Source organism: Bubalus kerabau, chromosome 3 (genome assembly GCF_029407905.1).
Source record: "Bubalus kerabau isolate K-KA32 ecotype Philippines breed swamp buffalo chromosome 3, PCC_UOA_SB_1v2, whole genome shotgun sequence".
Classification (NCBI taxonomy): Eukaryota; Metazoa; Chordata; class Mammalia; order Artiodactyla; family Bovidae; genus Bubalus; species Bubalus kerabau.
Genome location: NC_073626.1, coordinates 45,197,120 through 45,220,609, shown reverse-complemented (window position 1 = coordinate 45,220,609; position 23,490 = coordinate 45,197,120). Strand labels below are relative to the sequence as shown.

The 23,490-nt window shown below is 43.1% G+C and overlaps 1 protein-coding gene across 2 annotated transcripts; it reads left to right on the top strand.

Moving 5' to 3' along the window:
• Positions 1–402: 402 nt before the first annotated feature.
• KLHL31 (kelch like family member 31) lies at positions 403–23,081 on the top strand. 2 transcript variants are annotated; one of them, XM_055571761.1, is made up of 3 exons: positions 403–596; positions 12,868–14,064; positions 15,804–23,081. In XM_055571761.1, the coding sequence occupies exons 2-3, from the start codon at positions 12,893–12,895 to the stop codon at positions 16,534–16,536; spliced, it is 1,905 nt and encodes a 634-aa protein (XP_055427736.1). In that variant the 5' UTR covers positions 403–596; positions 12,868–12,892; the 3' UTR covers positions 16,537–23,081. The 2 variants fall into 2 exon arrangements, with proteins under 2 accessions (XP_055427736.1, XP_055427735.1); XM_055571760.1 differs by having other exon boundaries at positions 12,864–14,064.
• Positions 23,082–23,490: the final 409 nt, after the last annotated feature.

Here is a 23,490-nt window from a genome sequence, read left to right as displayed (position 1 = left end):
GCTTCCCTGGAGACCACCGGGGAGTCGGGGCTGTGAACCTCACCCCGTGGAACTTTGACTCCAGTGTTGACGGTGCCATGTGCGAGCTACCAGAAGCTCCTCTTCTAAAGAACAGTCTATTTATAAGCCCAGTCTTCTCAAAGGACCTGAGCTGACCAGGCTATTTACCTTTCCAGAAGCTCATTTTATCCACGACATTCCCTTTCTCTGACCAAGTCCACACACACTCTAATCTGCTTCTGATAATTACATATCCACCTAATTAATTTTCTCTCCTCAGTCTCAGGTTATGGGGGCTTGACTATTTTTTGTTTTTCAATAAGTGGGGAGATCAAGAAACCCAAACCCTCTCCACCAACCAGAGGCTCCGCCCTCTGCCCCGGGGTGGCCTGAAATTGAAGCCAGAGAGGGAGCGGAGGGCAGACCACAGGCTCATCGCCGCAGCCGCGGGGCGGTAAAGGGTCACTCTAAGCGCTGCTGCTGCTGGCTCCGCACCGGGTCTTCCTCCGCCCTCTCTCCGCAGATTGCTTCTCAAAAGGAGTTTGCAGCTGAAACTTCAGCATCGCAAGTCTCGGGGACGCCCCTCACACAGGAGGGTAAGGAGCTGGGGCCCCAGTCTCCAAATCTGGGGGGTGAATGACAGAGGGTGGGAGGGGGTTGTCTGTGTGTTCGCGGTGGTAGTGATTTTATAGACAACGACCCCCCCTCCGTCACGTCCTCCAGTCCTGAAGCTGTGAGCCAGAAAACATTTTCTTGAAATCTAAGGAATGTGAGGAAGAAGTATAGTCATAGAAAGGCGTAAAAGCAAAGTGACAATTACTAACACTCATTTTACGTCTCTAATGCTAATGTAGGTTTTTCTTTTTCTGTGTTAGAGAGGAGGGAGGGGAAAATAAACCTCTGAGGTTTTGTTCATAAAGTTTAGAAGTTCATCTTCATTTTTATCAGGAACATCAGGAGCATTTAGTATCGGATAAGTTTAGATAAAATATAATCTGTTGTGTTGAAATCAGTACCAACAAATCAGACAGCTCTTTGAATTCCCAGAAAGAGAGCCCATTGACAAAATGTCTTCTGCAAAAAAAGAACAGCTTTTAATTTAACTTTAAAACAAGTTGTTGTTCCGGATATGCACCTGTGGCAATACTGACCTGTGTTTTATGCTAGAAATCAATTTGGAAGTGGAACAGTAAAATGGAAACCCCCACTAAAGCTGGACTTCGCTTAAAATGGCAAGAGATAGAGGGCGGCTGTTTCTATTCCCGGAGTCAAGCTGCCGGGCGGACACACGCGGTGGCTGGAATGTGCTGGGGCCGGGGCAGGCGCAGCTGCCGCCCCCTTGGCGAGAAGGCCCTCTGGGATCCCAGCTCGGTCTGGCAGGAGAGTGACAGGGACACTTGGGCACACAAGGCTGCCCAGGCCGCACCGGGCAGAGGCCTCCCGGGAGGCGGGGTGGAGGGCGGAAGGAAAGAACACATTCTTACTTACGAAGTGAAGGTTCCACTCTGCAATCGCTTCTAGGAGTTTTTCATCTGAAATCTGTTTCAGGCCATGAGGGACGAGTGTGATCCCATCACGTGGGCTTGCCCCTCGTAAAAGAGGGTAGAATTACATTAGCATTTCTTGGCAGCCTTACTTCAGTCCAGTGGTTCCAGATCTATTAGATTGGCCAAAAAGATGTTATGGAAAAACCTGAACGAACTTTTTGGTCAACCCAATATTTGGGGTTATGGACCTTTTACTGAACCTATGAAAGCTCTGGGCCCACTTAGAGAAAAATACACATGAACACACATGCAGAATATGTTTTCATAATATTCCAGAAATTTTCATGCAATTCCTGGACTCCTGAAACCCAACCCAATAAAGGGTTGCCTGATATAATTCAGTACAGCCAGGTAATTTCAGATACAAACCAGTTTTTAGTATAAGTTTGTCCCAAATATAGCCTGGGATATACTTAAATTCTGTAAGATGATTAGTGGTTTCTCTGAAATTCAAATTTATCTAGAAATCTTCTATTTTTATTTGCTAAAGTTGGCAACTCAGACCCAGATGCATGATCCTGGGATGAAGAATCCCCCATCTCTGTTGGTTTATCCACAGTTAATCGTGAGTTGATACTACCAGTCTAAAAGGCCACACTGAAGGGGGGTCAGGGAGAAGTGATACAGACCAGACTTTGACAATTCTAACAGCAAAGGCCAGCTGTTTATTCTTTTTTTTTTTTTTTTTGTTTATTCTTAACTCTGTAAAATTTTAGAACTAAAAGGTATATACCTCCTCATTTGACAGATGATTAAACTGAAATCTTAAAAAATTGAGTGTTTTGCCACAGATCATTCAGATGTTTACAGCAACATTAACACCAAAACCCAATTCTCAGTTCTGTGATGACCAGATCATTAGTCTTACAGACCAGATTTCCAACCTCGCTTCTCACAACCTTAACATACAGACACCAAAGACTAGAAACAATAAAGAGCTATTTTACTAAAATTTTCAACAAAATCAAGGCCAAAAATCTTAGCACAGAGTCCTTTACATCATGTATACAGATTTAACCGAAGGTAGCATTAGGTATAGAGTCTGTACACTTTATAGATAGACAGGTCTCTAGCTAAGTTGATCCATAAGAGATTGGCAATATTTGTCTTTAAGCAAAAGTTGATAACTTTATATTCAACCTAACACTTAAAAGGAAGTGTTTGATTCTCTGGTCAACAAATTCATGCAAGATCTCCTTGAACCTACTTTTGCTTTTGGCTCACCCAAACTACTAGAATCTCATAGCTTTACTGCCCCTAATAAGATAAAGAAACTCACAGACTCTGACCGTCTCTAAACAAATCTGTCTCACATTGAGAAGGGCAGCTTCAGGGCTTCAGTCTGAAGCCAGAAAGAAGCATTTCATGATCTCCATATCCACCCTTTGAAATTATAAACTTGAGTTCCACCTCATTCAGTCTCTATCTGCTCATGCTGGATGGAGCTAACCTTTTAACCTATGAAAGATTACAAGCTGCTCTGGAGGTAAGGGTAATATAGGGGATCAGGATTCAATCTGGATTCGGATCTTTGCTCCACTACTCATTATGTACCCAGTGTGTGAACTTGGATATGTCTTTTAAATTCTCTCAGAATATTAATTTCTTCGTTTGTAAAGTGAACATAATATCACCTGCCTTTTTGGAATTTTCATGATGTTTAAATTTATAAAAATAAAATCATGTATTTACCTGGGCACAGAACACAGTGGTCCTCAACGTTTGCTAGTTCTATAAATATTATCAATATTTTAGGTAGAAATAAAGGTAATGGTTTCCATTGAATACAGAGTCTAGATTCATGCTTGATGATTTATATTTAGGAGTTAATTATTCACATACTTAAAATTTTCAAAGACAAAAGAGCATAGCAAATTTGACAGCTCATGTAACTGCCCACTCATTGATCACATGCTGAATACGTGATCCTATTGTCAGAAATGACAGAAGTGCTGAGAGCAGTGGCGGGCAGTGGGAGGAGAGTGTGGCCTTATGTTGCCTTTTGCCCACTTTCTAATGGGCAGCTCTTCTAGGGCACCTGGGAGGTTGCTCTGGGAGACAGTGGATGTAGCAGAGGGGGAAGGAGGCTGTGGGCTTCAAGACCAGAGAAGAATTCTCCGGGTTCCCTCCACAGAATGAAAGCATGGCTCGGTTGGGAGCCTTCTGCAGCCTTCTGCACCCTGCACCTCTTTTACTCAAAAAGGGAAGGGACAGAAGGGGACCGGCAGTGCCTCCAAATAGCTGCTCATCCCATTACACAAGCTCGCTGCCAGGGCTGGACCTGCTCTGTCTAGCGTGTCCTGCTATGGCAGGGCCACTCATGGTCCCAGGGTGCTGGAAAAGTTCTTCCATCCCAAGGGGACGACTCATTAGAATCCCACAGTGGGGAGGGAGAATCCAGCCCTTTGTGCTTCAGAGAAAAACAGAGAAATAGTCTTGCAAGTGTCCCAGCTGCAGGCTGCTCAGCTAGGCTGACCATGCAGACCCCATGCAGACTGATTGTGACCCCCGTCAGAGCCTCCCCGCCCCCGCTGCCGGGGTGTGGGACCCATGGCGACAGCTACCAAGCTGGGGGTTCCCTGAGCCACCGGCCACAGAGCACTCACTCATCAAAAAAAGAAAAACGCCTTGAAAACAACAAGTAGAATGCTCATCCAACTTTGAGTTGATATAATAAGAATGGAAGGCTTTCCAAACTGTTAATCAAAGCCTGGGTTATAGTCTGGATCATATAAGGACGTGTACAGGCAACTAACTCACTGGCATAATTTCTCCCTCTCCCTTGCAGCCACATTTTGGTATCATCTGTGGCCATCATTTGTGATCATTTACAATATGACCCATATTGGGTCATTATGGGTGCATAATGAACATTTGTATAATTGTAAAAACTCATACACACTCACACACACACACACACACACACACACACATATATTAGCTTCCCTGGTGGCTCAGATGGTAAAGAATCTGCCTGCCAATGCAGTAGACATGGGTTTGATCCCTGGATTGGGAAGATCTCCTGGAGAAGGAAATGGCTACCCACTCCAGTATTCTTGACTGGAGAATCCCATGGACAGAGGGGCCTGGCAAGCTCCGGTCCATGGGATCACAAAGAGTAGACACTACTGAGCAACTAACACTTTGACACATAATAACTGAAAGATCCACCGAGGGTTCCAGTGCATTGTTTTGACTACGTGTTCACATATAACCTTGGGACTGAGTAGTACATGTCTCTGGACATTCTGTTTTTTTCTAATCTCCCTCCATAAGCCCACACCATCAGCCCAGCAACCCAGCACCACCACCAGGTGAGTGAATAGCAGTGAATTAAACTGTTCCCCTTTCCTTCCATTCATGACCCAGGCTGCCTGCTTATAACTTCTTTCGTTTAAGGCTGCCTTTGCTTTTCATTTAAATGTGATTGTAGAACAATGCTGGGTGTGTTAGTCACGTGGCATGGTGAGTGTGTGTGTTTGTCCCTAGCGTGCCATGTCAGAAAGGCCTCGGTGTGAGGGGCCCGGAGGGTCATCGAAGGCTTCCCAGGGCGCCTGCAGAGAACAGAGCCTCTGAGTCTTGCTCCCCCATCAGGAGGGAGCTGGTCGACCCTGCAGCAGGGACCGGAGCACCCTGCAGCCACCCTACCGTTCTTACCCTAAACTGAGAAGGGCTGTGGCCAGGGCCCTGTCTCCCTGGGAGACACCAGAGGAAAAGCATTGCCCAGGGTGTGGGAGGCGGTGACCATCTCCACAGCCGAGAGGACATCATCAGGACCTGGCCCAGCTTCCAAGGAGTGAGCCTGGACTCCAGGCTCCTCGGAGGCGTCTGCAGTGTTGCTGAAGGAACTCAGCCCCAACCGAGTACACCTGGGCAGGTGCCAGGACAGCTTTATCTCTGAGGTGCAGACCTTGGAACAGAATGCAACGGCAGCTCTCGTAAAGAAAGACTGGACGTATGAGCATATCTGGGGAAATACAGCCACCAGGAAGGGGTCTGCAGACTCTGATTTCAAAACTCTTAAATGGTCCCCTGCATCTAAGAGCTAAAGAAGCCTTTACAAAGTGCTTTTGAGGACTCTAAAAAGCCTCTCTTATTTAAGATATATATACATATTTAAAATATATTAATTAAGAACATTCAGTTCAGTTCAGTCGTTCAGTCGTGTCCGACTCTTTGCGACCCCATGAATCGCAGCACGCCAGGCCTCCCTGTCCATCACCAACTCCCAGAGTTCACTGAGACTCACATCCATTGAGTCAGTGATGCCATCCAGCCATCTCATCCTCCATCGTCCCCTTCTCCTCCTGCCCCCAATCCCTCCCAGCATCAGAGTCTTTTCCAATGAGTCAACTCTTCGCATGAGGTGGCCAAAGTACTGGACTTTCAGCTTTAGCATCATTCCTTCCAAAGAAATCCCAGGGCTGATCTCCTTCACAATGGACTGGTTGGATCTCCTTGCAGTTCAAGGGACCCTCAAGAGTCTTCTCCAACACCGCATTTTAAAAGCATCAATTCTTCGGCGCTCAGCTTTCTTCACAGTCCAACTCTCACATCCATACATGACCACTGGAAAAACCATAGCCTTGACTAGATGAACCTTTGTTGGCAAAGTAATGTCTCTGCTTTTCAATATGCTATCTAGGTTGGTCATAACTTTCCTTCCAAGGAGTAAGCGTCTTTTAATTTCATGGCTGCAGTCACCATCTGCAGTGATTTTGGAGCCCCCCAAAAATAAAGTCTGTCACTGTTTCCACTGTTTCTCCATCTATTTCCCATGAAGTGATGGGACTGGATGCCATGATCTTCGTTTTCTGAATATTGAGTTTTAAGCCAACTTTTTCACTCTCCTCTTTCACCTTCATCAATAGGCTTTTTAGTTCCTCTTCACTTTCTGCCATAAGGGTGGTGTCATCTGCATATCTGAGGTTATTGATATTTCTCCCGGCAATCTTGATTCCAGCTTGTGCTTCTTCCAGCCCAGCGTTTCTCATGATGTACTCTGCATAGAAATTAAATAACCAGGGTGACAATATACAGCCTTGACGTACTCCTTTTCCTATTTGGAACCAGTCTGTTGTTCTAAAAGACCTTTTAGAACTAACACCAAAAAAAGATATCCTTTTCATTATAGGGGACTGGAATGCAAAAGTAGGAAGTCAAGAAACACCTGGAGTAACAGGCAAATTTGGCCTTGGAATACAGAATGAAGCAGGGCAAAGACTAATAGAGTTTTGTGAAGACAATGCACTGGTCATAGCAAACACCCTCTTCCAACAACACAATAGAAGACTCTACACATGGACATCACCAGATGGTCAACACCAAAATCAGATTGATTATATTCTTTGCAGCCAAAGATGGAGAAGCTCTATACAGTCAACAAAAACAAGACCAGGAGCTGATTGTGGCTCAAATCATGAACTCCTTATTGCCAAATTAAGAACATTAAGATTAAATAAATTAATGATGTTAAAATATTATTTGAATATTAATATATCATAATAATACATTAAAAAATATATGTCCCACGGTGGCAACTCTGTTAGAAATTTGTATGTGGGTCATAGGAGGACACTGATAAAAAACAAAACAAAAACCATGCATATCTGGGAGAAACCATGCTTATCCTTGATCATCTATCAGACCAGCTGATGTCTCACCCAGTAGGGTCCTGGGGAAATGGGACAAAGGCAAGAGGATTCAGATGGAGGGTTGAACGGTCTCCAAGGGAACACCAAGGGCAGCAGGAAGCGGGAAGGCCAGACTATGGAGGAAAGAGAAGGTGATAACAAGAAGCAAGAGCAGGAAGCCGAGGCGGAAACGTGACAGAGTGCACTAGGGCCTCAGTGTGTTCTCTCCTTCCTGGAGGTTTCTTTGTCCTTCCCAGTCGTGTACCAGCTTCTCAGGTTCAAACCCTTCCTGGCGCCCAGCATCCTTTCTGTGTTGGTCTGGTGTTACCTGCCCCCCCTGTCTCCATCACTCCAGCCGTCTTGGTCTGCACATCCCTCTCTGCTTCCACAGGGGCATTTCCTCTGCTTTAAAGCCCTTGTTCCCCCACCCACCCACCCCCATACCTACTCCTCTTAAAAAGCTTTCAGTACTAGAACCAGCAAGATTCTTGTTATCTATAAACTTTCCCATCCTAACTCCACCACAACAAAACAATTCCTTTCATCTGAATTCTAAGGTCCAGGCTCATAGATTCAACCTGTTCCATATAATCCGTGTTTTTGTTTGTTTGTTTTGGGGTTTTTTGTTTTGTTTTGCTTTTTTTTTTTTGTTGCCACACCATGCGGCATATGAGATCTTAGTTCCCCAACCAGGGATGGAAGTGGTGCCCCCTGCAACAGAAGTGGGTAGTCTAAACCAGGGGACCACCAGGGAAGTCACCCATATATTAATTCTTTTGTTTACATAATCTGTGTCCCAAGTTTTCTAAACTTCCAGGGTTACCCTTATTCATAGCAACATAAAGATAACCTGTTCTTCAGCCTATATCATTGCATGAATTCCAGTTCTCTCCCTGGCATTTTCAAAGATCCCTTAGAAATGTCTACTGTTCCAGAAATCTTCTCCTAATCCCCTGATTACCTCTCCATAGTGCAGCTGCTGTCTCTGATGGGCTTCACCTCAAAGCTTAAACAGGTCACTTCCTTTATTCCTCTAAACACAAATAACAGGGGCTGTTTGTTTTAATGACAACAATTGAAATTTTTTGAACAATGACTTTTTGCAAGATACCCTATTAAATGCTGTATAGATGCTTCCTCACTAAGCTTTCATGGGCCACTCTACAGGCAAGCACCATTGTTATCTTTCCTTTAGAGGTAAGTCTGTGCAGACTCTGAGAGGTCAGTAATCTGTGAAAAGTCACACCTCAGATAAGTAGGCAAGCTGGTATTTACATCATATTGTCATTATCATTCGGTTTGAAATACGATCCAATCTCCCTTGTGATTTCTTCTTTGACTCATGGATTATTTAGAAGCGTATTATTTGATTTCCCTGATGTCCTCCAAAACAAAGACTGATGAGTAGTTATAAGCCCTACATCTACACGAGTGAAAAACTGCCCGTAGGGATTCCTCCAGGAGAAACAGACAGGGCTTCTTGCGAAGACACATGTGTGCTCCCGGTGGTGGAACCTGCTGTTTGTTATTTTGCAGGTACTCTGCTGCGCTTCCCTACTCTCTTGCTGGCTTTCCGTACTTGCCCTTGTTTGTCTGTGTAACATGAATTGCATATTGTATCGCTCCCTCACTCCCAGCACAGTGCCACCCACACCCTGATAACTGCTTGCTGAACAAAATTTTTTAAATTTTCCCCAGAAAAATCCAATAACGGGTCACTCACCACATAAGTCAAATGCATTTGAAGACTAAAATGATGGTGGGTTGAAAATCTATTTCACAGGTAAGGAAGCATGTGGCTTTGCTCACAAGGAAGATTGAGGAAGGACACACATGCTCCAGTCTTGTAAACAAATACAAATGTGAACATGACCATTAGAGCTTAATGAGGAAGACAAAAGGCCCGGCAAAGAGACAGACGTCCTGTTTCTTCCCTACTTGCTTCTCTCCTTCCACATGGAAAAGAACAAGAACAAACACAATAGAAAGGTTATAGAGTTCTTAAAACATCTATTCCAGTAGTAATTAAATTGAAAACATTCAAGGGGGACTCAAAGCTAAGTGTCACCCCTCAGTGAGACTTAAAATACACACACACACACACCATCCTTCAAAAATTATAGAATATCTAAACACCTAAATGCCCATCAACACGAGAATAATTGAACAAATTTTATATATCCTTGCTGTGGGAGTCTCTGCAGCTATTGGGGAGAATGAGATAAATTTATGTTTGTGCTGTTATGGAAAGATGTACATGAGTACATCCCAGTGAAGAAAGCAAATTGCTGAATAATATGGCACAAACTTGTTTTGGGCTTCCCTGGGTGGTACTGGTGGTAAAGAACCCGCCTGCCAATGCAGGAGACATAAGAGACTCAGGTTTGATTCCTGGGTCAGGGAGATCCCCTAATGAGGGCATGGCCGCCCACTCCAGGATTCTTGCCTGGAGAAGAGGCAAGGACAGAGGAGCATGGCAGGCCATAGTCCACAGAGTTGCACAGAGTTGAAATAAGTTGTCTCACAGTGGTATGCTGGAGCTTATAAGAACCAATTTATATTTTCAGGAATTTAGCAAACTGGTAGTTGACAGCTTAAAACCAACCACAAGTGTATTTATATCAAGGAAATTGTTGTTTAGCTGCTCAGTTGTATCCGACTGTTTGCAACCCCATGGACTGTATCCTGCCAGGCTCCTCTGTCCCTGAAATTTCCCGTGCGAGAACACTGGAGTGGGTTGCCATTTCCTACTCCAGTGGATCTTTCTGACTCAGAGATCGAGCCCACATCTCCTGCATTTCCTGCATTGGCACGTGGATTCTTTGCCACGGAGCCACAGGGAAGCCCTGAAAGATCTATGGATATCTACATGCATAAGCATATACGGTCTGGAATGATATACAGCAAACTGCTAACTGTTGAATTACACATACTGATTTTATTATTTTTGGTGAGAAACATGATTTTTTTCTTTTTAAATTAATTTTATCGGAGTATAGTTGCTTTACAATGTTGTGTACCATACAGCAAAGTGAGTCACACATGCATATATCCCTTTGAGACTTCCTTCCCATCCAGCCACCACAGGGCTTTAAGTAGAGTTCCCTGTGCTATACACTATGTTCTCATTGGTTATCTATTTTATACGTAGTATCAATGGCATATATGTGTCAATTCCAATCTCCCAATCCCTCCCAACCACTCCTTTTCCCCTTGGTGTCCATGTATTTATCCTCTACATCTATGTCTCTATCTCTGCTTTGCAAATAAGATCATCGATACCATTTTTCTAGATTCCACATACATGCATTAATATACAAGGATTTTCTCTTTCTGACTTACATCACTCTGTATAATACTCTCTAGGTCCATTCACATGATTTTGACATTTTAAAAATGAAAAAAAAAAATGGATGGACCTACAGAGTATGATACTAAGTAAGAAAAAAGCTAATATCATATGATATCGCTTATATGTGGAATCTAAAAAAATGCAAATGAACTAATTTATAAAACAGAAATAGACCCACAGACAGAAAACAAACTACCATTACCAAAAGGAGAAACAGGATGGGGTGGGGAAGGGATAAGTTAGGAGTTTGGTCTACATTTAATATTAGAGCTGTTCATAGCTCTAAATATACAGCTAAACCCACACTCCCTATAGGTTTAGAAGTTGGTTCAAATATTTATGATATTGATAATATGAAATGGTTACTGTCTTTCATACATCAGCATCCATATAAATATATTTCTAAGATGCATATTGGTAGATTTGGAACTTTAGTGTCAAAGCATAAATTTTTTTTGATAGTCTGCTAAATTATTATTCAAAAGTCTGTATCAATTATCCTCCCATCAACAATGTATGGAGAGTATCACACCAACATCTGATATTCTTTGTATTTTAAGATATTTTAACCATTTGATAAGCAAAATTTGACCACAAAAAATAAAAATGCTCTCTGGATTTCAGTTGACAGTTCCCTGATTATTGTTAGTTTAGCTTTTTTAAAAAATATTAACTCTGTATTTTATTTTCTGTGAACAACTAGTTACCTAGTCATAATCTTCATCCATTTTCTAGTTGGGTTACCTTTTACTTCTTTTTTTCTTGTCGTTTATATAACATTTTTATTGATGTTCCTTAGCAACCACTTTCTATTACAAAGATTCCTTTGTTAACCTTTTACCTCTTAATTGTAGGAGCTCTTTAACTACCATGTTAGGGGATTCCCTGATAGCCCAGTGCTTTCACTGCTGGGGCCTAGGTTTGACCTCTGATCAGGGAACTAAGATCCTACAAGCTGTGAGGTGTGGCCAAAAAATAAAAATAAATAAAAATAGACACCGTATTAACTTTACTTTGGCACCCCACTCCAGTACTCTTGCCTGGAAAATCCTATGGATGGAGGAGCCTGGTGGGCTGCAGTCCATGGGGTCTCTAAGAGTCAGACACGACTGAGCGACTTCACTTTCACTTTTCACTTTCCTGCACTGGAGAAGGCAATGGCAACCCACTCCAGTGTTCTTTCCTGGAGAATCCCAGGGATGGGGGAGCCTGGTGGGCTGCCGTCTATGGGGTTGCACAGAGTCGGACACAACTGAAGTGACGCAGCAGCAGCAGCAACCTTTTATCTGTCAAAAATGTTACAAACATTTGTCTTCACACTCTGTTGCTTGTCTTTTAAATAGCTGATGTTGTTTTATAGATATGTTTTCACTTTTTTTAATATTCAGAGTTCAGTCTTTCCCTGTATGCTTCTGGATTTTATGTTATGCTTAAGTATCTTTCTGATGCTAAGGTTTTTTTTTTTTTTTAACTATTTTGTTCTTGTTCTTGTAAGTTTTGTATGCTTCTGGATTTTATGTTATGCTTAAGTATCTTTCTGATGCTAAGGTTTTTTTTTTTAACTATTTGGTTCTTGTGCTTGTAAGTTTGTGTGTGTATATGCATCCTTTAGATATTTAATTCAACTGGAAATTATTTTAGTGACTATGCAGAGTAGGAAGTACTTGAACATCATTACAAGTTCTTATCCATTGATTATTAGCCATGTGTATTCTAATATATATTCAGACATCTACATTTAACATGAATTCCTGGGTTTTAGTATTATAGTATTTCATTGAGAAAAACTTCAGAGTAGTTATAATTTGGGCTTCCCTGGTGGCCCCCTGGGTTGGGAAGATCCCCTGGAGGATGCCATGGCAACCCACTCCAGGATTCTTGCCTGGAGAATCCCCATGGACAGAGGAGCCCGGCGGGCTACAGTCCATGGGATCGCAGAGTCAGACACGACTGAGCAACTAAGCATAGTTATAATTTACTTCTTCCTGAGTGCAAGCTCAGTCCTTGAAATGATGTTTAACTTATTCCATAACTATTGGACAGCTAGATCAGAGAATATTTGGTCATTTCTGCTGTATAAAATTTGTCCATATAGCTACTGAGAGGTCTCATTTGATAACATAAATCTTTCTAGCATTGTCTGCAATGATTGATGCTTAAGTCAACTGTCAATAAGATGTGGATCTAGTTCAATGTCTTTCGATCTTTTTTTGAGACAATCTACATTGTGCCGTTAAAAAACTACTATCTTACAAAGGAAAAGAGAAAAGTTTCTCAGGGTAGTATTTCTAAGTCCAAAGCACAATTAAAACCAAGTCTTTTTTTTCCTAGCAAGTTCTTGCCTGTGACAGTGTGCTAACATGGCCCCCAAAAAGAAGACGGTCAGGAAGAACAAAGCTGACGTCAATGAGATGACCATCATTGTGGAAGACAGTCCCCTCAACAAGCTCAACGCTCTGAATGGGCTCCTGGAAGGAGGCAACGGCCTTAGCTGCATTTCTTCTGAACTGACAGATGCTTTTTATGGCCCCAACCTCTTGGAAGGTTTGAGTAAAATGAGGCAGGAGGGCTTCCTTTGTGACTTAGTCATCAGCACAAAAACCAAATCCTTTGACGTTCACAAGTCAGTGATGGCTTCATGCAGTGAATACTTTTACAACATCCTAAAAAAAGACCCCTCAACCCAAAGGGTGGATCTCAATGACATCGCACCGCTGGGCCTGGCCACAGTCATTGCATACGCCTACACCGGAAAGCTCACTCTCTCCCTGTATACCATAGGAAGCATTATTTCTGCTGCTGTTTATCTTCAGATCCACACCCTTGTCAAGATGTGCAGTGATTTTCTGATACGAGAGATGAGCGTTGAGAATTGCATGTACATTGCTAACATTGCCGAAACATACTCCCTGAGAAACGCAAAGGCAGCCGCCCAGAAATTTATCCGGGATAACTTCCTTGAATTTGCAGAGACAGATCATTTTATGAAACTTACCTTTGAGCAAATCAATGAACTTCTTATAGATGATGATTTACAGTTGCCTTCTGAAATAGTAGCATTCCAGATTGCAATGAAATGGTTAGAATTTGACCAAAAGAGAGTGAAATATGCTGCCGATCTTTTGAGCAATATTCGCTTTGGTACCATCTCTGCACAAGACCTGGTCAATTATGTTCAGTCAGTACCGAGAATGATGCAAGATGCTGACTGTCACAAGCTCCTTGTAGATGCTATGAACTACCACCTCCTTCCTTATCATCAGAACACGTTACAGTCTAGACGCACAAGAATCCGAGGGGGCTGTCGTGTGCTTGTCACTGTGGGCGGCCGTCCAGGCCTTACAGAGAAGTCCCTTAGTAGAGACGTCTTGTATAGAGACCCTGAAATCGGATGGAGCAAACTTACAGAGATGCCAGCCAAGAGTTTTAATCAGTGTGTGGCTGTGATGGATGGATTTCTTTATGTGGCTGGTGGGGAAGACCAGAACGATGCAAGAAATCAAGCCAAGCATGCAGTCAGCAATTTCTGCAGGTACTGACTCTTTTATTAGAAATAGAAATGGTTCAATATTATGAGGGAATTGCCCTGACATAGAAGGAAGCTAATCATGTCTATTAGCTTAGGTCACTGGCTCAGTAAATCAATACTAATAACGCCACAGTACACATATATAAAACTTCACAATTTATAGAGTGCACTCACATATATTCTGCATTAGAAATTTCTGAATATGCCAGTGAAGCAAGCCAGGAAGAGTCTGATGATTCTGATTTTACATGTGAGAAATCTGACACCCAGAGAAGTGATACTGCTAGTAAGTGGAATTTACATGTTCTCATTTCTGGTCAGGGTGCTCTTCATGATACCCTGCCTTTTTGAAAGAAACTGGGTGCAAAGTAAGAAAGATTAAAAGGATGCAAAATTTCTTTTAAGTGGATTGTTACCGATGACTGTCAGATTCATAACTGGCTTGTTACTACTGATGACTGTCAGATTCATAACTGGCAACTAGGTTGAGATTATTAAAAAGGTGACAGCTAATTAATTTAAATTAATTTAAAACATTTCTTTAAAGACTAAATACCATCAATATCTTTGATGCATGTAGAGAGCAAAAGCATAACGAATCCTGCAGAAAGTGAAATTTACATGCATGTTATTTTTGTATATTTATAATAAAAAATGAAACCTACATACACATGAAATGTTCAGAAAGCAGTGCTTCTATTGGGGTAGTGGTTCAAAGCCAAACATACTTAATGAACAAGAGTTGAAACTTCATCTAGTAATCATAAAAAATATTCTTTACTATTTTATTATATGCACGTGTCATTTAAATTAAACACTTAATGATTTTTAGCCTTGATAGCCATGGTTTAGTCTTGACTTGGAGGTGAAATGAGATAAACATGAATGAACATCAGAGTTCTGTGTTTACAATACTTGGAACTACGGAAATAGGAAAGTATTAGTTTCCTATGGGTGCTTCTTTTCCTCCAGCTGATAACTGTTGGTACTCGACCTTTTGCCCTATTGACTTCAATGCTGATGGTATAGTAATTGTAACGTTGATCACTGAAAAAAGTGTATACCTATGCTAAAAAAATCGGACCTATTATTAATAATAAGTGCTAGAAATTAGAGAAACATCCAAAGTTTAGCTTTGTTGATGCGCTGAGACATGAGTTCTACTGTTCTCATGCTAAACAGAGGATAGAAAACTTAGTGACCAGCTTTACGGTGCCAGTGGCCAGGAGAGGTGTGTGAACAAGAAGGGATCTGTGAGAAAAAGAGAAACAAACCCAGTTAGTCAACCCCTACCTTGATTAAGCTGTGAGGATGAGCTAGGGGGGCTGGTGTCTGAGGATATGCGGAATTGGCTTTCATGCGGCCGCGTTTCCTTTCCCCTTCTCTCATTCCACACATTCCAGCTCCACCTCCCTCCACGCGGGCATCCCGTAAATCCTGCTGGAGGATGGATATTTGAATACGGAGGAAACGGGGCCGGAGGTCATCTCAGCGGGGCGGTTGTGGCCGGTTTTACACGCGGGAGGAGCGGGAGTCACCCTCGCCGGCCCTGCCTTTCCCAAGGGCCACACTTTGTTACTGGATCAGAGAGGATCAGCAGCCTCCATCCCGGCAAGGAGTTGCTCTGGGTCCCCGGGCTCCTCGCACCGACGGGCTGGTGGTCTCCCCCTCACCCACCCCCAGCCCCGCCCCCGCCCCGGGTGCTTCCCGCCAGGCTGTCACGCTTGCTTTGCCACTTCCAGATACGACCCCCGCTTCAACACGTGGATCCACCTGGCCAACATGACCCAGAGGCGCACGCACTTCAGCCTGAGCGTGTTCAACGGCCTCCTGTATGCAGTGGGCGGCCGCAACGCCGAGGGCAGCCTGGCCTCGCTTGAGTGCTACGTGCCTTCGGCCAACCAGTGGCTGCCCAAAGCGCCCCTGGAGGTGGCGCGCTGCTGCCACGCCAGTGCGGTGGCCGAGGGCCGCGTGCTGGTGACCGGCGGCTACATTGGCGGCGCCTACTCGCGCTCCGTGTGCGCCTACGACCCGGCGCGCGACGCGTGGCAGGAGCAGCCGGCGCTGGGCACGCCGCGCGGCTGGCACTGCGCGGTGGCGCTGGGCGAGCGCGTGTTCGTGATGGGCGGCAGCCAGCTGGGGCCGCGCGGAGAGCGCGTGGACGTGCTGACCGTGGAGAGCTTCTGCCCGGCCTCTGGCCAGTGGAGCTACGCGGCGCCGCTGCCGGTGGGCGTGAGCACAGCGGGCGCCTCGGTGCTGCACGGCCGCGCCTACCTGCTGGGCGGCTGGAACGAGGGCGAGAGGAAGTACAAGAAGTGCATCCAGTGCTTCAACCCCGAGCTCAACGAGTGGACGGAGGACGACGAGCTGCCCGAGGCCACCGTGGGCGTTTCGTGCTGCGCCCTGGCCATGCCCAACCCCGTGACCCGGGAGTCGCGCGCCAGCTCGGTGTCCTCGGTGCCGGTCAGCATCTGAGCCCGGGGCGCCGCGGGAAGAGAGAGCGGCTGGCGCGGCGAAGCGTGAGCTGTGGGAGAGGAAAGGAAAATATCTAACATTTACTACGGGGCAGTCTTTTCAGATCCATCGAGGCACCCGTCTTGGGGGTTTGCAGTTGCTGGTGGGGCATCATCTACCTCTCTGTCGATTTTTTTTTTTTTTTCTTAAGCAAAAGACAGGGCCGGAGCCAACAGAGACAAGAAGCCGTTGATTTCAGCGGCCACTGGGTGGCAGGCAGCACTCGAGGTGCGCACTTCATCGCCGCATCCTTTTTAAACTAGAGCGGTTACACCCACCTTGGAGATGGTGCTTCCGCATTTTAGTAACACAGGAAGCTTATGTGAGTAAAAGATCTCTAGTACAAAAGTTGATTGTCCTGTTTGTTTGTTTTTTTTTTTTCTTTAGGAAATTAAAAATATTCTTCATAGACTTTATTTTAACATGGAAATCCGTCTGCGTCCATAAGGACTCAAGATTTAATTCTATGTGTCAATGCAATTTCTTTTCCTATGCGTGCCTGAGTAAAAGATTTTGAAAGGCATCCCAGGAGAAAAATCACAAAGCTTAAGATGAGAGCGCGACTGGAAAGTAACAGGGACTCCATCCAGGGGCTGCCAGGTTGATGCCTTTGGCTTAAGAGTGATTCCGTCCTCCATGCCTCAGGCCCTCCAGAGTATTTCCCATCATAAAATCCTACTCTCGGAGAAGAAACTGACATCAGTCATTTCATTTCTAGTGTAAATTTACACCATTTTTCTGTTTCTCCTGGAAGTATTAGCACTTTACTTTGCTTCCCTGTTAAAGGGATTGCAAATATTGATATTACTAATATAATTGCTAATCTAAAAACTACCCGAAGATGGTTAAAGGCAACCTTGACCTTCATGTAGGACCCCAGAAGAACATCAAATAAAAGTCTGTCCTTAAGGATCATTAACTTAAAGCATACACAGCCCCAACGTTATGGAACCAGTAACAATAATTTGATTTCTTCCACTTAGATGAGTGAGAATGAAGGAAGTGTTTAGAATTCCTGGATTTGGCACAAGTGGGATGAATGGATTTTCCTGTTGGTAAATCTTATTGTTGACCATTTCATATCAATCCTGATTTCTTAATTAAAAATCTAACACATTCATTTCCCATTGAAATGTTAAAATAATATATGCCCATTTGATTACATATTTTTAAAATTTCACCTGTTGCAAATTAGCTTTACAAATGAAACTATATCCACTCCATATCACTTTTTTATTATGCTTGCCAAGTTTGGGAGCAAAGGAATGATGGTAGTAAATGATACATATTTTCCTTTCTTATAATTTATCCTTTTGTTCTTTGATAGTTCATTTTGGAGAGGAAGGGCTTATCAATTATGGGTTACGTGCAAATGGATTTTGAAAAAATAATGGTGAAACATGAATATCTATGACGGTATAACTGGGTTTCCATGAACCCCCTCCTCTTCCACCTTGTGTAGATAGGTTATGGCTAGAGTTACAATATTTATATTTAAAATATTTTATTCGAACTGTGAAAAGTGGTTCATATAGTACATTTTGTGGAACAATTTTATATCATTGCCCCTGAGAGAAAGTTCAGTGTCTGCGTGTTTAATGGTAACACTTGGGTAAAGGCTAAAACACGGTAGGTTAAGAATAAGACATTATTAATGTAAAAACATTGGGTGTTTCCTCTCCCCATGCAGGGCAATACAGAGCAGACCTGCTCCTAGATTCTTTACTGTCCCAGGCTGAAAAATAAAGGCTTCTCTGTGTGAGAAGCCAATGTATGGAGCCGGTTATGTCCCTGAGCTCTTAAGTCGCAACGTGCAACGCATAGACAGACTTTTGCTCCTGCAGCAGTACTGGTAAAGTTAACTTGGATTTGTAATAAATTATTTTGGCTACAACTTACAAAGCCAATGTGAGGGTGACTGTAATATTGTCTCATTTGCTGCAATATATTCTCATACAATTGAGAAACCTACAGCGCATCGTTAATTTTGAGAAAGAAAATTGATGTATTGTGGGTTACAGGCCATAAGTGGACAAATAGACATAATTTCTTGAATGTGTCTCCCACCGAGATCCTAGAAACATTGTCAAGTGGGGGGCCTAAGATATGAATGAACTACCACTAATCAATTAAAGTATTTTATCATGGAAGAATGAGAAAAGATGCTGAAACTAGAAGAGTTTTCATCCATCAGAGCTTGATAAAATATGATGTGCAAAAATTCGGTAGTGACTTTCTAGAAGAGAGCCTGGGTTAGAATGGACAGATTGTTTGAGATGACCGTTTGATGTATTTTCTACACTGGTTGCCTGAAGACTCAGAATACAAATATCTGTGCTAACCAGATTCCTGGGTATATTGCTGTTGTTTCGTCTGCTCCAACAGTTAGGTCAATAAACAAAAAACTAATAGAAATTTGAAATTCCAGAATTTCTGACATAACAAATTAGTAGGGAGCAAGGAACATAAGAGTTGGTGAAAGTTTTACATCTTAGAACATCCTGCATGGACAATTGAAAGCCATGAAAGTGTATAGCATCAAAATGATGTCTGTCACCTTCCACGTGTAAGGGAAACACACTCTTTAAGCCAACTACTGAAGCAGGTGTTCCTGGAAAACTTGACGATTTCTCCATGTTTTCCAACTGGAAAATTACTTTATTTTCCTTATGTTTTAAACTTAGAATCAATCACACTTCCAGGCCTTTAGGATCCAACCCTATTCCTGTTTTTATTTTTCTGAAAGCAAAGGACTTGTTATTTTTGTAATCCCAGAGTCCTCTGATGAAATAAAAGCATTAGTTCAATGTATCAGAGAAATAGCAGGCCACCCAGCAGCTGAAATAATAAAATTCAAGCTCTCTTTTTTGGAATGGGCCAGAGATCTGATGTGAAGGTTTCCAGGATACCAGACTGTAGTCTGTCCATTTTTAGCTAGACTTTTGGTACCAGATTGTTATCCCTGATGTACCAGTTGCTTTCAGCTGTGTTGGATGGGTTTTATTTTTGCTTCCTATGTTGTAAGAATGGTTATGAATAGGAGGTCAGTGATGGTGCAGATGAATATAATTCTAAACCAGGCTTAGATGGTAGTGGAGTGTTATGAGTGAGGAGGTATAATTGAGGTAAGAAGCATGTGAGAATGTACTGACTGGCTCTATGACTTAAGGCAGAGCAGCATTATAATAAGTGTATTTTACAAACGTGCGTGTAGTTAAAGTTTGCCTGGAAATATGTAAGTGTTAAGAGGTCCATCTTTTGCTGGTTACCCTGGCCAAATATCTTCCAAATTCATCCAAGTTATTAGATAAAAGAAACTAATATCACTTCACTTATTTTTTTTCCAGAGTTACAAAGAAATGAGTTCATGCCATCTACTCTGGATGAGTCTTCTCTGAATAAACTAGAATTCCCAGCCCAGCCACTGATGAGTATATTCCCTAGCACAAAAATAATTCAAAGGAATTATTTTTCAATACATGCTTTTTAAAAACTGCAGACTGGTTTCCTAAACACTCCTCCATCATAATTATGAGAACTAAAGATTCTAAAACTAACAATTTTACCCTTCAGCACATTAAGAAGGTAAAGATCATTTAAATGCCCCTCTCAGGGAACCAGAAATAAAATACTTGTCTTGAATACTCCTTAAAAATCTTTGTGTTTATTCATCAAATTTTGGCCCAAAATTTCTTTGTTTGCTTAAAACATTCTTGTACTGTATAAGGAACAACAAACTAAAAGGTATATCCTGTTTATGATCTCCTCACTATCAATAAAGCTGCATTCAACAAGCGCTTTGTCAGTGATCAGATGTGGGCAGCTTTGAAGTGTTCTTTCTGTGATAGTTGGGTGTTGGTTTCTTTTTTTTTTTTTTCTTCTTTATTTTGTTTTCATGATGACTCACCTCAATGAAACACAACAAAAAAGGAAGCAACAATCATTTAAAAAGCTGTTCCAATAACCTGAAGACTAGTGAAAAATAAAAAGGGATAAAGCATTGCTAATGACTTGCTTTGTAACTCAGACAGGAGCCCAGGTCTGTCTGTCTGTCCTGACTGTGCATAAGTCATAGATTAAGTGTGGTTTCTCATCTTGGTTCCGCCCTGACCACAGCCAGCCCGGAACAGGCTCTGATTCATCATCATTTGCAATGAAACCACGGCTTAGGAAATGAAATCGTGTTGCTGTCGGGACCAGCCTCACAGCCTTTCCCTTCCACCTCACCATCCAACGAGCAAATGACGTGTAACCAACACGAGGTGTTCAGCCTTTGATCTGAGTTAGCAGTAAAGGTTTTTTTCTTTTACACGTGGACCATTTTTTTAAGTCCTTCTTGATTTTTTTTTTTACAATATTGCTTCTGTTTTTTGTTTTGGTCTTTGGCTCCAGCCTTGGGATCTCAGCTCCCCAACCAAGTATAGAATCCATACCCCCTACATTGGAAGGCACTTAACCAGTGGACCACTGGGGAAGTCCTAGTAGTAAAATATTGAAACTCAGTTGAGGCCATCTTAGTCATTTCTAGAAAATTCTAAATGGCAGAAATAACTTTTTCTTAAGCTTCCCCAAGTCTCATGACCAGGTACAGAGACTAGTTAGTGGTGGTGGTTTTGTCGCTAAGTCACGTCCTACTCTTGCAGCCCATGGACTGTAACCCGCCAGGCTCCTCTGTCCATGGAATTTCCCAGGCAAGGATACTGGAGTGGGTTGCCATACCCTCTTCCAGGGCATCTTCCCAGCCCAGGGATGGAACCTTCATCTCCCACATTGCAGGTGGATTTTTTTTTTTTTTACCACCTAGCCACCAGGGATTGGGCCCCAAACAGAAACAGAGGTGGTATTCCCAATCGTGAGCATCCCAGCCAAGGGCCCCAGAGTTTCCTCGCATTTTCTTTGCGCCCCCACAGAGCTCCAAGTTTCTCTGCAGGTTAGCACTCCTCTCCCCTGACGTTCATATACCATCTATCCAAATCATAATACACAGGAAGTTATTTCATGAAATTACACCTTTGTGTGTCAAAGGAATAACCATTTCGCACACAGTGTACTTGGCAAACGAAGTAGAAAGACTAGCGGTGAAAAGATACTCAGACTTTCCCCTCTGCTTTCCTCCCTTCAAAGCGGTACAGAGAAGAGCAGTAGGAGGTCCATTTCACAAACGGGACTTTAGGGAGAGAGGGATCCAACCGGTGGCCCCTGGGAACACCCTGCCCAGCCCTTTTGCCGGCTTATGAAGCTGGGTGGAATGTGCATTATTCCTCATGCCGGCACCAACCTTCCACCCAGTTTCAGACCAAATCTGCTCTTTAGAGAGTGGTACAGAGGAGAAAGCACTTTTCCTAAACCTTTGGACAGAAACAGTACCTTCAGATTAGCCTAAAGATCTTATGCAATTTCTTTCCTTATCCCTTTCAGAGCAAAGCCTTATAAAGTAAGTCAGGCTGACTCATAACTGATCTTCCATCTGGACTTTGCCTTGATATTCAGAAGTGATCGCAGTCTTCAAAAAGAAGACCCTTGTTAATTACCATTATTCATTTAGCCCAGAGGGATGATGTGCCAAAAAGGAAGAAGCATGGCTCTGATCATAGTAACAAACATTTCTCCCACTGCCTCCCCATCCCAGCCAGCAACACGGACCCAGAGGAGGGAAGAGTCCAGTGATACAAATAGAGAACTTACCCCACCTTTCTGACCATCTTTGCTTTGCATTCACATTTAGGTTATTATCAGAGGCTCCATATTAGGAAATTCTCTTTCCATCTTGGGGATATCTTTCCTCCCCAACAAGATGGGATGGGGCACACTGAGCAGGATGAATGTTTGGTGGGCTAGGGATGGAAGTGATTTATGTCAATTGCATCTATATCACTTCAGCTAGAAGTAGGCACGTGGCCTTCCTGGATGCACAGGAGCTGGGGAAAGAAGGTTTCAGATGAGCCCGGGAGGGAAAAAGAAAAGCTTTCCCAGAGTGTTGTCTCTACAAGATGAAGGATTACCCTTTGGAAACCGTAGCTCTCATCTCCCACCCCGGCTGTCCAGGGAACAAGGAGCTTCCCAGTGCCCCTCTCTCTGTGCTCATGCCACAGCATGCTCTCCGTCCACCTGCTTCCGGGCTCACAGTTCTTGCACTCAGCCCCCTCCTTAGATCTTGCTTCTTCCCTTCTGAAGGACAAGCGCAGACAGCTCTTGCAGACTTTTCTCAATTTGGGGCTCTTATGGGTCTCCAGCATACATTTAATGGGTTCTGTAAGCCTCGGGTATTTGCATAAAGCTGGTGCCAATGAACTCAAGGAAACTGGTCTAATATCAGAATTGCCCCCCTCACCTCTTCCCCCCCACAGGTCTCCTTGTCCTTCTACTTCTAGAATGCTCTAAACTCTTCTTGATTTTATTAAAATACTTCTTCTAAGACAATGTGGACTATACAGTCCTTGTCTGTGACTAAACTTCTCTCATTCCAGCCATAGAAGAACGTTCCTAATGCATGATGCTTTGGGGGGAAGAGCACATTATGTAGTCTAAGAGAGGAAATACTATGCATTGATTCTTTTGTTTTCTTCTTATGTTAGTTTCCGATGTACAGCAAAGTGATTCAATTATACATACATATATGAACATGTACAAAAGAATATGTATATGTTCTTTTTTAGATTCTTTTCTATCATAGATTGTTACAAGATGTGAGTTCCCTGTGTTATACAGTGGGTCCTTGTTGTTTATCTATTTTACATGGAGTAGTGTGTATCTGGAGAAGGAAATGGAAACCCACTCCAGTGTTCTTGCCTGGAGAATCCCAGGGATGGGGGAGCCTGGTGGGCTGCCATCTATGGGGTCGCACAGAGTCGGACATGACTGAACTGACTTAGCAGCAGCAGCAGCAGCAGTGTGTATCTGTTAATCCCAAATTCC

Coding starts and splice junctions, on each gene's coding strand:
- KLHL31 (XM_055571761.1), top strand. CDS start 12,893: ATGGCCCCCAAAAAGAAGACGGTCAGGAAGAACAAAGCTGACGTCAAT. Junction 14,065..15,803: donor GCAGTCAGCAATTTCTGCAG/GTACTGACTCTT, acceptor TGCCACTTCCAG/ATACGACCCCCGCTTCAACA.